The following is a 16,723-nucleotide window of genomic DNA, read 5'->3' on the forward strand; positions in this document are numbered from 1 at the left end:
CTCGAAATTAATAATTGCCAAATGATGGTGCTTCGATGTGCCAGATCCGAGCGAAGTATTACATGCAACCACGGAGTAGTGTGAGGATTAAATCTCACTGAAACCAGAGAACCCAAGTAGGGAAGATCTTTCACTTCTAAAGTGGTGAACAACAAAGAATCCCAACGGGAATTCATAGTACAAAAGAAATAGTCTAAATTGCATAACTAACGACTACCTACAAGCCGTGCTTAAATATTTGTCGGGGAAAGCTTTCTGAGGGTGTACAAAGATAGCTAACGGCTACACAACTACGGAAACAAATAAAAAAAGAGTCCTAGATATATTAAATCAATCGGCTTATTAATAATATTTTGATTAATAAATTATTTTATAATGGGAACATTACAAGTTTTGGCTTAGTTTTGAGGAAATTATTTATACCAAGTCAACAGGTGATTTTGATGAGCTCGGTTGAGTTAGAGGAGTTGAATGATGCTCTCGGTTTTTATTTCAGGCTTGTGGTTTGGGTTGCAAGAATCTTGGAGGCAGCATCTATTTATAGTAAGTCACCCTATCCAATTCATTCATCATCTTTCTTTATCAGGATCCTTCCGGTGTTGTCAGATTTTGATTCTGATGCTTTTTTAGTCATTTTAGCAAGATGTGTGAATTATTATTATTATTCATCTAAATATGCTGAGGTTTCTTTTTTTTGTTGTTTTTTTACTTTAGCTACCTTAGCGTCATAGCTCGCTGGAACCAGGTTGGGTAGTTTAAAATAGTGGGCACAAGAAACAGTGGCCCTGTGTGTGATAATGTTATGATATGGTTGAAAAGGTCATTTTTGGGAGCCAAATAGAAATTAATAAATTATATTATATGACACATTATAAAATGATGTTGCATTGAGAAAATTTCTCAAGTGAAGTTGTATTTGGGAAACGTTGTGCCAATGGGGCTAATAAATATGAGCTCATTTTGATGGAAAAGCATCAGATTATTTATTCACTTTTGTTGCCTATGAAGATTTTCTGAGTTTGATGAATTTTGTGCCCTTGCTGAAGTATAAGGGTTTGTTCCCGAAAAGTTGATAGTAATTCACAGCTAGCGTATTGTGAATTAGTTTTCTGAGAATTGTTTATCTCCATTGCTGTAGACATTGTGGTTGGGAGATATTGTGGTGTTGGGAATCTGGGTTTTGCATTGCTTCTCTACCGTTTTCTACTATGCCTAAGGAGCGGTTTATATTGAGGGAATTGTTTGTGTTTTGAGAGGAATCTGTTGTTGCAATCAGTCAAATACATCTACAATCAGTATTAAAGAATTTTGTGCATGTGTGAAGCTGCTATAATCACATTAAGCAGCAATTCTCATACTTGTTGATAACCTGTGATCATTTTCCTAGGGTCTGCAATTTTTTGTTTACTACTGCGATCAAACCTTGATAGGTTGTGGTTAGGAGTTGGGAGCCTGCTGTTGGGATTTAGTGACCTACATTAATAATTCCAGGGCTTGCATTAATGAATTTTAGGCCTGCAATTACAATTGGAACTGACGTGCAGGTTAAGTGGCAATTGCCAGGACAAGTGTCATTGTTCAAGGAACCACATTAGCTGTGAATTATAGAGCAGCGTTAGAGGCTGCCATTTGGTTGAAAGAGAAAGACTGCGATTCTATTTCCAGGTTCTTCATACTTTCTTAATTTATGTATTGCATAAGTATTGGTCTGAATTTGTAATGTTCCCATCATAAAATAAATTACTAATCAAACATTGTTAATGGGCCGATTGATTTAGTCTATCTTGGGCCTATTTTTTATTTTTTCTTCCGTAGGTAGGTGTTGCCGTCGGCTATCTTTGTACACCCTTGGAAAGGTTTCTTTGATGGGTATTTAAGCACGGCTTGTATGTAGTTGTTGGGATGCAGTTTTGGATTATTTCTTAGTATTGTGAATTCATGTTGGAGTTCTGGTTTGTTTGCTATTTTGGAAGTGAAAGATCTTCCCTATTTGTCTCGTGTGGTTTCGGTGGGATTCAACCCGCACCCTATTCTGTTGTTGCATGTAATACTTCGCTTGGATCTGGCAAATCGGAGCACCATCTTTTAGCAAATTTTAATTGAATGTTTTTGTGTTCACTTTTCCATTCCTTTTTGGGTTTTATCTTTTTCATGGTTGTATTGAGCGAACTCATCTTCCACCAACACATGACTTCATCTGCACAACTACCCAACCGTACGAACGTTGGTTTGGCACGCAGACATCTCCCTAACTATATTGTATGACTCACCTTGCATTGTATGACCTTTTGAAACCTACCATATGACATCATAGATATATTGTACGACCATGCCTTGTGATCCCATGACCTAAAAACCCTACCATACGGCTTGCCCTTGGCTTTCTCGTACAACCATCTGCCATCTAATACCATATGGCCCCATTATTTACTGTTCACTGTACATCACTTCCTACCACCGTACGACACATCTTCTGCTCAATCACCACACTGTATGACCTATAGTGTACAACCTCTTTGACCATACATCCTCATTTGGCATCTATACATCATCTCAACCTAGTCGTACTACTTCCAGAATACTGTACGACTTCCACAATAGCTCCATTTGAGTGACATTGTCAGTATCTAGTGGAGAAAGATCGTTTCCAGAGAAGTCGTAGGGAACGAGATCATCATAGTGATATCAGACCTTCATTTCTGCCAACCTGTGGATAGTGAATGAGAGTTTATAGTTGGAAGAGAAGAAGATCCCATTCGATTGATAGAATGGCGACAGAACCGGAACCAATAGCTGCTGATCTCATGGTGCTACTAAGAGAACTTGCGAGGAATCAAGCACAGATCACTCATGCTTAGTGACTCATGGAAGAAACTCTCAAGAAATTGGCAGACAATAAAATGTCTAGTGAACAAAATTGTCACAATGCAAAGTTGTCATTGGGTAAAGCAAACCTTCATTCAACACGCTCACGACCTTCCATGCCATTTTTCCCCCACGAATGGAGGCACCACACGGATGAAAGCAGCCAACCTTTGAGGAATTTTAAGGACAGTTGAGAGAAGATTGGAAGAATGCGGATTTTGAGGAAGATATATCTTACAAAGACTACACAGATCTGAGAATGAGATATTTGGGAGGCAGAAACCGAGGATATTTTAACAATGATCTCAGAAGGAAGTTGAGTAAAGTAAATTTGTCTCCATTTTTCGGATCCAGATCCATATCTACGCAAGCGTGGGTAATGAAGGCCAGTACTTACTTCCAACTTAATCCTATGTCAGAAGAAGCAATCAAATTTGTGGCATTACACTTGGAGGGAGTAGCACATGAATGGTGGCATTACAACACCATCACACTGGGGCATGACCAAATAAATACCTATGCGGAATTCACTGAGAAATTGATAGATCGATTTGATGGTAAAGATCCAAAATTTGATTTTAAAGAATTGACACAATTGAAGCAAATTGGATCGATTGACCAATACATTACAGAATTTTAGAAATTCTTTGTTTTGGTCACGAACATTTCTGAAAGAAGACAAATAGTTGTTTTCATGGTTGGACTGACAAAACCATTGAAGGGTTGTGTAAAAGGGTTCAATCTTGCCACCTTGTCGGAGGCCATCAAGAAGGCTTGGAGTATGGCATCATCGACGACATCATCCTCTCGAGGGTACTCACATTCCAAACTGCCAGTGTTTCCAAGGGACAAAGTTAATAAACCTTTGCCGAAGAAGCCGTCGTTGGACAAAGTTACCAAACAAGAACTTCGAAGGAAGAAACTATGTTTCAATTGCAAGGGACCGTGGGAACCTGGGCACAGATGCCTTGGGAAAGGAAAAAATCACTACATTGAAGTCGTGTCCAATTATGAGGATGAATAGGAAGATCTACCATCCGAAGACAACCATCCCCACGAGGACAACAAAATGGTTAGTTTGAACTGTATGAAGAGAGTTGCAGCATTGTTCGGCACGGGGGAACTATCGCCTTAGCTAGGAGCTCGAGGTGCACGGTGTTTCCTGTACAGGGAACCCTTCAAGGTCAAAGGGTCATGGTGATGCTTGATAGCGGAGCCACTGTAAACTTCATAAACTCATCTTTGGTGAAACATAGAGGTCTACCTATTGAGATGCATGTAGGATTCCATGTCAAGGTCACTAGAGGGACCCTTCTGCCCTGTACACACCTTGATCCCCAACTATGTATCACCATAGCTAACCACACGGTGACAGAGGATTTCTTCATAGTGGACTTAGATGATATGGAGGTTATTCTAGGCATATAGTAGATGGAGACACTTGATGAATACACTTAGAGCTTCAAACAAATGAACTTCACTTTTGTTGTTGAAGGGAAGAAGGTTGTTCTCACAGAATGGCCAATGAGGGACCAAAGGAAAATTCATCACGTCAAATGGAGACAATCTTTCGGTATTATGACATTTCTTGGGCTGCACATTGTTTTGTATCGGCAGAACCCATAAAAGGACAACAAACACCTCACCAGGATGACGATCTTCAAAATATTGAGTGCTCACAATGAATTTTTTATGGACATTCCTCCAAGCATACCTCCCCATCGTGGTTTTGAACATACTATTGAGTTGGAAGTAGGCGCCAAGCCAGTCATAACCAGACCCTACCGCCATCCCAAGAAATTCAAAGATGAGATTGAAAAGATAATTCAGGAACTGCTTGAGAAAGAATGGATCCGTTCCAATTCTAGCCCTTTTGTATCATCAATAGTATTGGTTGAAAAGGATAGGACAATGCACATGTGTGTGGAGTACCATGCATTGAACAAAAAAACGAGAAAAAATAGATATCCTATTCCCAGGATCGATGAATTACATGGTGTGGTCTATTTATCAAAAATAGATCTCCGCTCCGGTTACCATCAGATCCGCATGAGGGAAGAAGACATGGAGAAGACGGCTTTTCGTTGTCACTACGGGCATTATGAGTTCTTGGTCATGCCATTAGGATTAATGAATGCACCTGCTACGTTCCAGTGATGCATGAATCACATCTTCAACAAACAATTGCGTAAGTATTTATTGGTATTCTTCGATGATATCCTTATTTATAGCAAGATATGGGAAGAGCACCTGAAGCATTTGAATGATGTCCTAGAGATCATGAAGGTTCAGTCTTTGTTTTCCAAGCGATCCAAGTGTGAATTCGGTATGACAAAAATATTGTATCTGAGGCATGTTGTCAATAAATATGGAGTACAAGTTCATTAGGAGAAGATTCCAGCTATCCTTGATTGAGCACCCCCAAAACCGCTCTCAGAGTTGTGAGGGTTTTTTGGACTTTGTAGTTATTATCAAAGGTTTGTAAAAGGATTCTCTCAACTCAGTGCACTATTAACAGATCTGACAAAAAAAATTTCCTTCTAGTGGAATGAAAAGGCACAACGCACTTTTGATAAGTTGAAAGAAGTAATGAGCACTTGTTTAGTACTCACCTTACCCAACTTCACTTGACCATTCATTTTGGAGTGTGATGCATCCAAAGAAGGCATCGGCGTGGTACTGATGCAAGATCAACACCCCATAGCCTATGAGAGTCGGAAACTTACACAAGCAAAGCATCTATATTCCATTTATGATAGAGATGTTAGCCATTGTTCATGCACTAACCAAAATTTGACAATATTTGGTGGATGCAAAGTTTGTCGTCCGTACTGATCATTATAGCTTGAGATATTTTCTAGAACAACAGGACTTGAACGAAAGGCAACAAAATGGGTAAGCAAGGTTTAGGCTATTAATTTTGACATTGAATATGTGAAGGGAAAGAACAATGTGGTTGTAGATGCTTTGCCCAGCCCACTATCTGCTTACATACTCAGATTTTAGCTGACTCGAAAGCATATTTGTTGGTGGAATATTCCAAAAACACATTTGCCTGTGAGCTAATCGATGGAAACACTCAGGATGATCGGTACAAAGTGGTGAATGACATCGTTTACTATTAGAATTGAATATACTTAGTGCTTGAATCCAAATTGAAGCAAAAAATCTTGAAGGAGGTACATGACTCACCCTTGGCTGGGCACCCAGGCTTCCTCAAAACTTACAGATAACTCAGGGAGAGATTTTCATGGAAAGGTCTTAAAGGAGACATATTGCGGTATGTAAGAGAGTGTGCAGTCTACCAGCAAAACAAATCCGAACAATATCTACCTGTTGGGTTACTGCAACCTCTACCTATACCAAAACAAAAGTGGGAAAGAATCTCGATGGACTTCATTACTGGACTCCCTAAGGTGAACGGGAAGGACTGTATCTTCATGGTAGTTGATAGATCGATAAAGTATGCACATTTCTTTGCCATTCCCTCAGACTTTCAAGCCGCACAGGTAGCCGATCTATTTTTCAAAGAAGTCTTTCATCTACACAGGTTACCCCGAAACATTGTTATTGATCGGGATGGACAATTTATCAGTATCTTTTGGACAAAACTGTTTTAGTTGGCAGCAACAAAATTGTCACCAAGTACTAGTTACCACCCTCAGACAGATGGACAGATGAAGATTGTGAACAAGTGGTTAGAAGGCTACCTTCAAAACTACATTTCGACACAACAATGGGCATGGGTCAAATGGATGCATCTCGGGGAATATTGTTACAATACCACCTACCACATGTCCATCGGAATGACACCCTTCAAAGCACTATACGGGTATGAAACCCTTTCATTCATTGACATAATACTAGGTGACAATCACGCACCAAGGGCGAGGGACTGGCTTCAGGAGGGACACGACATCCTGAGATACTTAAAGGAAAACTTACAATGGGTGCAGAATCAACAAAAGATGTATGCTGATAGACACCGAATCAAGAGAAATTTCGAAGTGGACAACTTGGTCTATCTTAGACTTCAGCCATACTGACAATCCTCATTGAAGGAAAAGGGGAAAGAAAAACTGAAGCCACAATTTTATGGCCCTTATCGTGTAGTTCGCCGCATCGGTGAAGTCACCTATGAGTTGGAACCTCCAGAGGGGAGCTGTATTCGTAACGTTTTTCATGTCTCCTACCTCAAGAAAGTTGTGGGACGGAACAATACAGTAGTTGTAGACCTTCTGCCGCTCAATGAAGAAGGGAAGCTCATATTGGAACCGACCGAGATCATCGAAGTGCATGAGAAGACCCTGCGGGATCACACAGTGAAGGAATATTTGGTACACTAGAGACACTTGCCATTGGATGACGTGACATGGGAAGGCGAGCACATTCTACAGCATCCAACATTGCATTTGCTTGAGGACAAGCAAAATTTGGGACGGGAGGACTGTAATGTTCTCGTCATAAAATAAATTATTAATCAAACATTGTTAATGGGCCGATTGGTTTAGTATATCTCGAACCCATTTTTATTTTTCTTTTCGTAGGTAGGTGTTGTTGTCAGCTATCTTTGTACACCCTTGGAAAGGTTTCCCTGACTGGTATTTAAGCACAACTTGCAGGTAGTTGTTGAGATGCGATTTGGATTATTTCTTTGTACTGTGAATTCCTGTTGGAGTTCTATTTTGTTCACCAATGCAGAAGTAAAAGATCTTCCCTATTTGGCTCGTGTGGTTTCGGCGGGATTCGACCCTCACCCTATTTTGTTGTTGCATGTAATACTTCACTCGGATTTGGCAAATTGGAGCACCATCTTGTGGCAAATATTAATTGAATGTTTTTGTGTTCACTTTTCTGTTCTTGTTTAAGTTTTATCTTGTTCATGGTTGTATTGAGTGAACTCATCTTCCACCAACACACGACTTCGTCCACACAACTACCCAACTGTACGAATGTTGGCTGGGCACACAAACACCTCCATAACCATACTGTATGGCTCAACCTGCATTGTACAACCTTCTGAAACCTACCGTACAACATCATAGACATACCATACAACCATGCCTTGTGATCCCATGGCCTTCTGAAAACCCTACCATACGGCCTGTCCTTGGCTTTCCCATATGACCATTTGCCATCTAATACCGTACGGCCCCATCATTTACTGTTCACCGTACATCACTTCCTACCACCGTGTGGCACATCTTCTACCCATCACCACTCCGTACAGCCTCTTCTTTGACCGTACATCCTCATTTGGCATCCGTACATCATCTCAACCTGGTCGTATTGCTTCCAGTATAATGTATGTCTTCCACAATAGCTCCATCTGAGTGACATTGTTGGTATCTGACGGAGAAAGATCATTTCTAGAGAAGACGTACGGAATGGGATCATTACAGAATTAATAACATATTGCAAGTGCCCTTCTTCCAGTATTGGCTATTGTTGAGAATTGTAAAATCCAATATTTCAGTGTTTGAGAAAATGCTATATGACATTCAGTATCCAAAATCTGATTTTCAGTTACAAGCAACAAACTGTGAAATCTTTTGTTTGTTCAAGAAGTCTGATTATCTTTTCATTAGAAGATTTACTTGGGTCGAGGAGATTTCTTTCTAAGTTCTAAAACTCAGCGTATAGTTTGAGGCTTACCTATAAGTCTTTGAGGAAATACCAAGCAAATTTTTATAAGGTAAAATTGATGTTTGCTAATAACCAGTTGAGGGTTCTTACACTTTAATGCACTTTTCATTCATTTCCCGCTTGATCTCAACTTTTCTTTTCTTATACTTATGGTATCTTTGATTGTTTTTCTAGAACTGTATTCAGCACTACCTTTGCCCCACAGTAAAAATCTTTAGACAGTAATCTTTTTAATATTTTCTATGGATGAAAGTTCTCCATAATATATATTCATTTCTCATTTATATTTTTTTAAGTTTCTCTTTAGGTTTAACATTTTTAGCAAATCTAAAATTCACTGTTTTCTGTTTGTGCAGGCGGATTATTGATTTTGGCAGTGCTATTGATCAATTCACCTTGGAACATTTGTATGGAATAAATGGACCATCTAGGTTTGTATAAATGCTATTGTTTAGAACTTCGATGTTTTTCTAACTATTGCCTAGTATCACATTTTAATTTTTCCAGGATTACTAATATAAAATACAAAATTTGACAGCCTTGTTTATCTATCATAACTTTTTAACTAATACAAATTGCCAGACACTTGATTTTTCTAACTACCGAGGTTCTCTTTTTTAATCTCAAATTACTAATTAGAATGTAGGCCCTAACTAAATCAGAATCTCTTTTTTAGTTCAGAGGGAGAAAGAGAAGGGCACCTTGTAAAAATATTTGTTTTGATTCAGAGGGGCCCTAATTAGACCAAGGGTATTCTTTTTTCAGAGATATTTTGGTGGAAAATTATATGCTCTAACTAAATCAACGTCAGTTTTTTAGTTGGATGAGATCTCTCGATTGAGAAATTCATGAGGTTTTTGCCCTAACTAAATCAACATCATTTATAGAGAGATACTCTCACTATATAAGAAAATTTCTTTTGAAACAGAGATAGAGATCTTTTAGTTGGAAAATGTATAAGGACCCCATACAATTGTCTTTTCTTTTCTACATATGATTGAATGGGTTACACAATAGATATAGAATCACCAATGAACACACCCAGAGAGAGAGAGAGAGAGAGATTTGTTTGTTGATAAATATAAAAGCACTGTCTGCAAATATTTTTGTTAATCAGGATGCTTTTGTAAAATAAATGTATAAATTTATGTTTTCTTTCTACAGATCATGGAATAGGCTACACAAGAATATAGAGCCAGTGACAATGAATAGTCTTTAAACTTTGTTTCGAAGTAATAAATTGTGTTACACTCTCAGTTGAGGAAGAGTAAAAAAGAAAATTTGGCTGTATTTTGTAAAGCCAGAGGTTATCCTCTTTTATACATTCCCTCTATTAAATTGATACTTTTATATTTAAATCTTCAGGGCAGAACAAACACTTGAATATGCTCCACCGGAAGCTTTATTACAGAGCAAGTGGTTCCAGGGTTCCCCTCAAAAAGCGATGAAGTATGAAATTTTCCTTTCAAACTGTATATATTTTAAACATTCTTACAAAGCTAGTATAGAACTGCTTGTCAGAATTGAGGTCTAATAATATATTTCATATTGTTTTCTATTACATTTGCCCGTGTTATCCATTATGTTTGTCATTTGTAAATATCTTGGGCAATGCATTATGTAGAGTAAGACTCGATGTCATGTTATATATTTTATGGTGGCACATAGGTTTTGGTGGGTTTGTTTGTCAATTGTAAATTTGAGAGATCCCTGAAGCAATTTTTTGACATGCTTGTTTCAGGTATGACATGTGGAGTATAGGAGTGGTAATGCTTGAACTCATCCTAGGCACACCCCATGTTTTTGAGATTAGTGCTCGAACGCAGGCTCTTATTGATCAACATTTGGAAGGATGGCATGAAGCTACAAAAGAGCTTGCCTTCAGGTAGACTGAATATTCACAAAATGATAATATTTCCGACTTTTTTGTCAGAGGAAATTAACACAATAGTCCAAAATTCCTGGATTCTGCTAACGTGTCTGTAATGAATAATCTTGGTTTTTTCCTTGTTGCTTTGATGGATGACTTTGGAGATAATCACAGAAATTTTCCTAAAGAGTTTATCTGTGCATCTTTTTCTAAGTAGCACATCATTTTTATTTTCCAACTATTTCACTTCTATGCATAATTGTTTTAAATTCCCTTTTTATCATTTCAAACTAGCTCAATTAGTTATTATGAAGCTCAGTCACAAAGTATTGTGTTAGTGCACCATCTTCATCACTTCGCTTGTCTTGGGTTCTAACATTCTTATCTTCAGACTCTTTCACTACATTTTGATTTTTATCACTGATTTTGGGTACCCTTTGATGTCTGAATCTTCCATTACATCAACTCAAATAATGATGTATCATCTGTAGTCATCTTGTAAACTCTATTATGCAACTGATGAAAAGAAACTAATGATCAATACCGAACAGGATGGCAGGAAAATTCTGCTCAGATACAACTGTAACATCCCACCTTGGTCTGAAGTTTTAATTTTCAAATTTCTTTTGCAGCTTCTGCTTTTTCTCTTTTAACCGTTTTTTTGATTTTACAATTGTTTTTGTCTTTTTAAGTATTTGAATTTTATGGAACCAGTAATGTGAGAAATTCTGAAATACTTGAAGACAAAGATGCAAATGGAAAATAGAAAACTAGAAAAAATTGAATTGAACTTTCCTCTAGAAGACTAGAACCATAAAATATGGAAGTGGGGCTTATTTATCAGTACATACCACAATATGATCACAGGCAATATAACAATTCTGGATGTACTGAAACTAGATACCAAGATCCATGTTTCATTATTACATGACAAACCAAGCTGGGGATTAATGATTTTCTGATGAAATATAATACTAATGTAATTATCAAGTCTGAAATCTATGTAAATCTTCCCAGATATGAAGACTGCTTCTCTGAAGACCCTACACCACTGTCGTGGGTCTATTTTTCTTGCAAGAAATGACATGTGGCTAGCTGTCAGTATGAATGATGTTATTTTTTGGCATCTCCAATGTTGCAACTCTGCTCCTGGGTCTCAGATATTAACAATACCCTCACCAAGTCACATGTTGCAGAATTGAAAAACTCCTGGGAACTTGTTGCAGCAGCTAAATGCAATGGAAAATGGGCCAATATTAGAAACCTGAAAGTAGTTATTAGAGGCTACTCTCCCCAGGCTAGGAGCCTCAGTCTACCATTGTGGCTAAATGATGGTAATAGGCTTGGGCATGGGGGAGCTCAAGGGTGGCTCCCTGCATGTCACCTGCTGGAGCGACAATGTTACTCTTTGGTCCTTGCTGGGTTTACTTCATGACACTACGGGTTTTGTTGACATTCTTCTAGTTACTGAGACTCATGAGAGTCCCACTTGTCTTCTTAGAAGCGTTACTGGGTTTCCTTGGTTATCAGCTTTCAGGGATGAGGCTCAAAGTTCTGGGGGTGTTAGAGGGTCAGACGTGGTTGCTTTCCTGGTCAACATACATCTTCAGAGTGTGACATCTATGGTGTACTCTAACAGTTTTGCCACATTTATATAGGTCTGCATTGACCATGTGGTTATGCACCTCAGGGACATCGTCATTGTCCAGTGTTACTTTCCTCCAGCATCTTTCTATGCTATTCATGATGGTTAAGTTGCCGATTCAGATACAGATGCAGATGCAAGAATGCAGTGTGCAAATGTGCAAATCTTTTTTTTTTTTTTCGAGAGTTTGGATGCATTAAGATGTGTTTATATATACACACATATATATGCAAAGAAATGCAAGAAATATACAAAATTAAATCATTCCATAGTATGACACTCAACCTTTGATCAAGATCCAAGATATTTCATATTTGATAGTTCAATTTCAAGCTTCAAAAATACAAATATACAAATTGAAATAAGTTCAATAACTAATTACTAAATCAGTAAATTACTCATGTTCAATATTCCAATGCAATTTGAATTACAAAATCAAAACTTACTTCATAATTCAATGTTGATCAATCAAGAGTGACCAGGAAGTGCTTCTTGCACGCATCCATAGGGCACCTAAAGAGCATCTAGCTTTCGAACGCATCAGCATCCACTTCCAGCCTTCAATGCCACACATTGGTAAGGTAGCATGATTGCCATGGGGGGACCCCTATATAGATTATATGACATCACTCGATTTTCGACAGTGGGGGATAACAACATCATGTGGGATTTCGATACAAGGACTAGGGACATGCAAACCCCTCTTCACAACTTGATGGTGGATTACTAAGTCACAAGGTTCGAATTCAAGTTCGAGTTCGGCAACTATGAAATTCGAATAAAATTCGACGCCTCAAACAAATGAAAAAATTCGACATTAAATTTGCCTATATAAATTAATTTTTAAAAACTATAAATAATATATTTAAATTTAAATAAATATTTATATAGAACAATATTGTAATTTAAATGGATAAATTATATCTACTACTATTTATCATTTAAAAAATAATATTATCTAAATATAAAAAAACTATATAAATGATAATAATAATATTGATAACATTAAATTTAAAAAAAACGAAAGGACATTACAAATATCACAATATAAATAACAATAATAAAACAAATAATATTAACATATAAGATAATATTATCTAAGCATATAAAAGTACAATATAAATAAATAATATTTAGTACCTTTAATTATTATTCAATTTCAAATGCGGGACATATAAACTCTATAAACTTAATAACATTAAAATATAAAAAATTAAAGAGACACCTGACGGCATTACAATTATTATAATATAAAACAATATAATTTTAATATACAAAAAAATATAATAGATAAATAATATTATTAACATTAAACCATCGGTCAAATAAATTCACTAGCGGAAAATCTTTGGTTCATTCGGAATGGTACTCTTGATCTTCGTCTGATTTCACCATTTGTTAAGTAGGTGCCCATCTAGAAGCGATAGCGCAAATCTAGCGAACAAGATCGAAACCCTATTTCGCTCTCTCTGGTTTGCTTGGTTCGTTCATACGTCGATTGTATAGTTAAACGAAAACCTTAAAGCCTATGTGCTCTCACCTACTTGCTTTGCTTCTTGTTGTGTCGTCCATTTGAACTGTTCGCCCATTTGATAAAATGGATTAAGGCATCAAAATGATGTGAGAAAAAGCCTCTGCATGCAGGGAAAAAACACGGAAAACCCTTAAAGACCTTTTATCAAAGATTGCTTGATATATCCGTATGAATGCTAATGAATGATAGTTGAACTTCAACGAATTTTTTGTGTTGTTTTGAAGTTCGTCAAATTTCGAACCTGATGGTAGAAATTCACTAAACTCTGTGACTCAGGTGGATTAGATGTGCACCTTTGAGTAAGATTTTTCTTCCTTGGGTCTTCAGATATACTTTGATGATTCTTTGGGGCCCCTCATGAAGTATTGACACTATTTACTCCACTTGTGCAAGTCCTTGAATTTGATGATCATGAATGTTTTTTCATGTTTTTCTAGCTCCAGATTGTTCACTTGTTGGCCCCATTGTGGTGTATGAAAATTGTGGACTATGATCTCTATTACCCCTCCTCCATCGCCTCTATCATCCATTTCACCATCACCCGACTTCCCCTAGGAGACTATGCACTCCTTAGCCTTACCCTCTGCACATCCTCTTTTTTCGCTATAATGAACCCAATTGGTTCTTATTCCAACAAATATCAAACTTCTTCTTTTCTAGATGTTTGACAAAATGTCAAACACTTTGCACGCATTCTCTATCTCGCTGTCCTTTGTTTTCCGATTGCATTTGCTTGCTTGGTAATTGTTAAAAATAATGTTCAAATTCTTTGCAAAATGACTCAACGATGACTAAGAAAAGGACAAAAATCAATGGCAACTTTCCTTGATCATTTCAAATGTGTATATATATATATATATATCGAAATTTTACCTGAACATCTATACCTACAACCATAGAGAAGTCGGTGATATACCCACTTCTCGCAAGAAGTTTCACTAGGTGAGAAATTACATGTTTTTTGCACCAAAATATCAGTCGAGAAGTGGGCGATATATTATCGAGAAGTTGCAAATTTCTCTCGAGAATTTACTATTTTCTCTTCCTGGATTTTTTACTCAATGGTACTGCATTTTGTTCATGAATTGGAGGAGGAATTTCCATCTCCACTTGTGGTTCGTTTTTGGCGATTCATATTCTGTTTTTATTTATGAAATCAATCTCCTTTATGGATGAAGTGCAAGCTGAAGAACGAGCCTAATTTTTTTTTTTTCTCATTTGCAGCCTTCTTTCTTCTTGATCTTGCTGAAGATTTTGTTGCATCTTATCTTTTATACTTTTAGCCTTTAGGTTTCTTAGCATTGTGGGTTGCTTCATCATCATTGGAAGAATGTGCTTCCATGTTGCCCATCAAATAAAAAGGCAATACTCTTTCCCATCAGTTTGTGAATTTTCTTATCCACCTACCAATTGGTATACTTGGTAACTAGCTTCATTAATGTTGTCTAATCTGTAAGTTTCAGAACTAGGCCATTTTATTAGAGGAAGATCTTCATCTTTCTCCTCTTCATAGTATGGATGGGTACAATCCCCATCATCTTATAGTTGGTCAGGTGTAGGAAAACGTTCAAATGTCCTGATTAAGTTTGCAAATATTCTTTACCACATTCTCGTCTCATATTCATCTCAGCTGAATTAGCCCAGAAGTCTAGTTACTACTTTGTGCTTGTATTCTTTCCATTTATCAAACAATTTGGTGATAGATATCAAAATTGGCTTTGGACTTGTATCATGTCCCCTCTCTAGTCTAACTAGCAGAGTCATGAAAGTTGGCCTATTATTGGAGTCTCGTAGGCTAGTAGTGGTGGATAGAGACTCATACTGGATACTTAGTGACCAAATTTGGTTCTATACTCAGTTTGAGAACTAGTCGGGGTAGTTTCTTAATTTTAGGGCTTTTCCTAAAATTTAGGAGGTTGTGGCAGTGATCAGATTTGAGGCTCCTCGAGACCAGTGTATGGCTTTAGTTTTAGGGTGACAGGGTATATTTCCTAGTTTCTAGGAGCATCCCTAGTTTTTAGGGATGGGACTGCCAGTTTGCCCACATTGCCCGGCATCAGTCACAGGCAGGTGACATGACCCATTCACTGATTATTTGGTTGGTTTATCTTTCCAATCGAATTTGGCTTTCCAGTTGAATAAAAGGAAATATTTTTAATATTTCTTAAGTTTGCATTTAAATAAATTAAAATAAAGCTATTTATATAGCTAATTGGAGTGATACGGGGATTTTGGCTTCATTTGGTCAAGTAGGCCTATGTGTTATAGCTTGTTGGAAAGGTCTTGAATTATTATAACCTATTTTCATTATCCGAAGACCTTCGGGCACCTAGAGTTATGTTATTTAAGGAAAAGGGGTGTTTTTCCTATACATAAAGGCCTTTTAATTGATAAGATGCCATTTTATAATAAAGTGAAAGGCATATTCTCCCTTTAGCGTTCGATTGGCTTTGAGAGGGAGATTAAAGGAGATGTTGGCTCATTCTTTCATTATCTTTTACGTTTTCATTCTTGGTATTTGCAATTTTTCTCTGAGGAGCGATTCTAGAAGACTGGGACACAAACCCTAGAGCCTGGCTATTGGGACGCAAGCCCCAATAGATGGTTTCAGCAGCATTCTACAATATTGTTTCATTAGTTGACAAAGTTTGTTAAGTTTAGCGTTTGGGGGTGCTTGTGCATTGCACGTTGAGGGTCTTGATTGGCACATTGGGAGCTTCTTGCTGCCTTGGCGTGACTATAGCAACTGTACGGCTGCCTTTCAGTTGGTGTGTGATTTGTTGGTTGGCTTATGTCAACCTACTCTTTTGGTGTGTGGCTGGTCCATTCTTGCCGTTGACATCTTCATTCCTTGTTTGTAAACGACCTTTGGTGGTATACTAATTACATATATTGCCTGCTACGATTTGTAGCGATTCTAGTTGACTGAATATTATATTATTTGCTGCTGTTGTTAATTATTGTTTTACTTATATTTGAAAAATACGAAAAAAGAAAAAACAATCTTTCTTCAACTTCTATCTAATTCTCTAAGACCACAAGGAAAGCATAGGAAAATCTATTATTTTAATTAAAATTTACAGAAGTTCAATGAAAGGATCCTTTTGGGATCTTTCAACTTCCAAAAATGGAAAGTTGGCTTTACAAAGTCAGTTTACTATTT

The 16,723-nt window shown here is 37.3% G+C and overlaps 1 protein-coding gene across 2 annotated transcripts in view; it reads left to right on the forward strand.

Moving 5' to 3' along the window:
- The window catches only part of LOC149534744 (uncharacterized), a 335,389-nt gene that overhangs the window by 234,769 nt on the left and 83,897 nt on the right, over positions 1-16,723 (forward strand). For both annotated transcript variants that reach the window (XM_089807850.1, XM_089807851.1), the window contains exons 14-16: positions 8,868-8,942; positions 9,877-9,960; positions 10,253-10,396. In XM_089807850.1, the coding sequence (XP_089663976.1) occupies positions 8,868-8,942; positions 9,877-9,960; positions 10,253-10,396 (303 nt within the window). The remainder of the gene's footprint in view (positions 1-8,867; positions 8,943-9,876; positions 9,961-10,252; positions 10,397-16,723) is intronic.

The sequence above is a fragment of the Cupressus sempervirens genome, chromosome 10, assembly GCF_028749045.1.
Source record: "Cupressus sempervirens isolate cs-2001-9-10 chromosome 10, ASM2874904v1, whole genome shotgun sequence".
Lineage (NCBI taxonomy): Eukaryota > Viridiplantae > Streptophyta > Pinopsida > Cupressales > Cupressaceae > Cupressus > Cupressus sempervirens.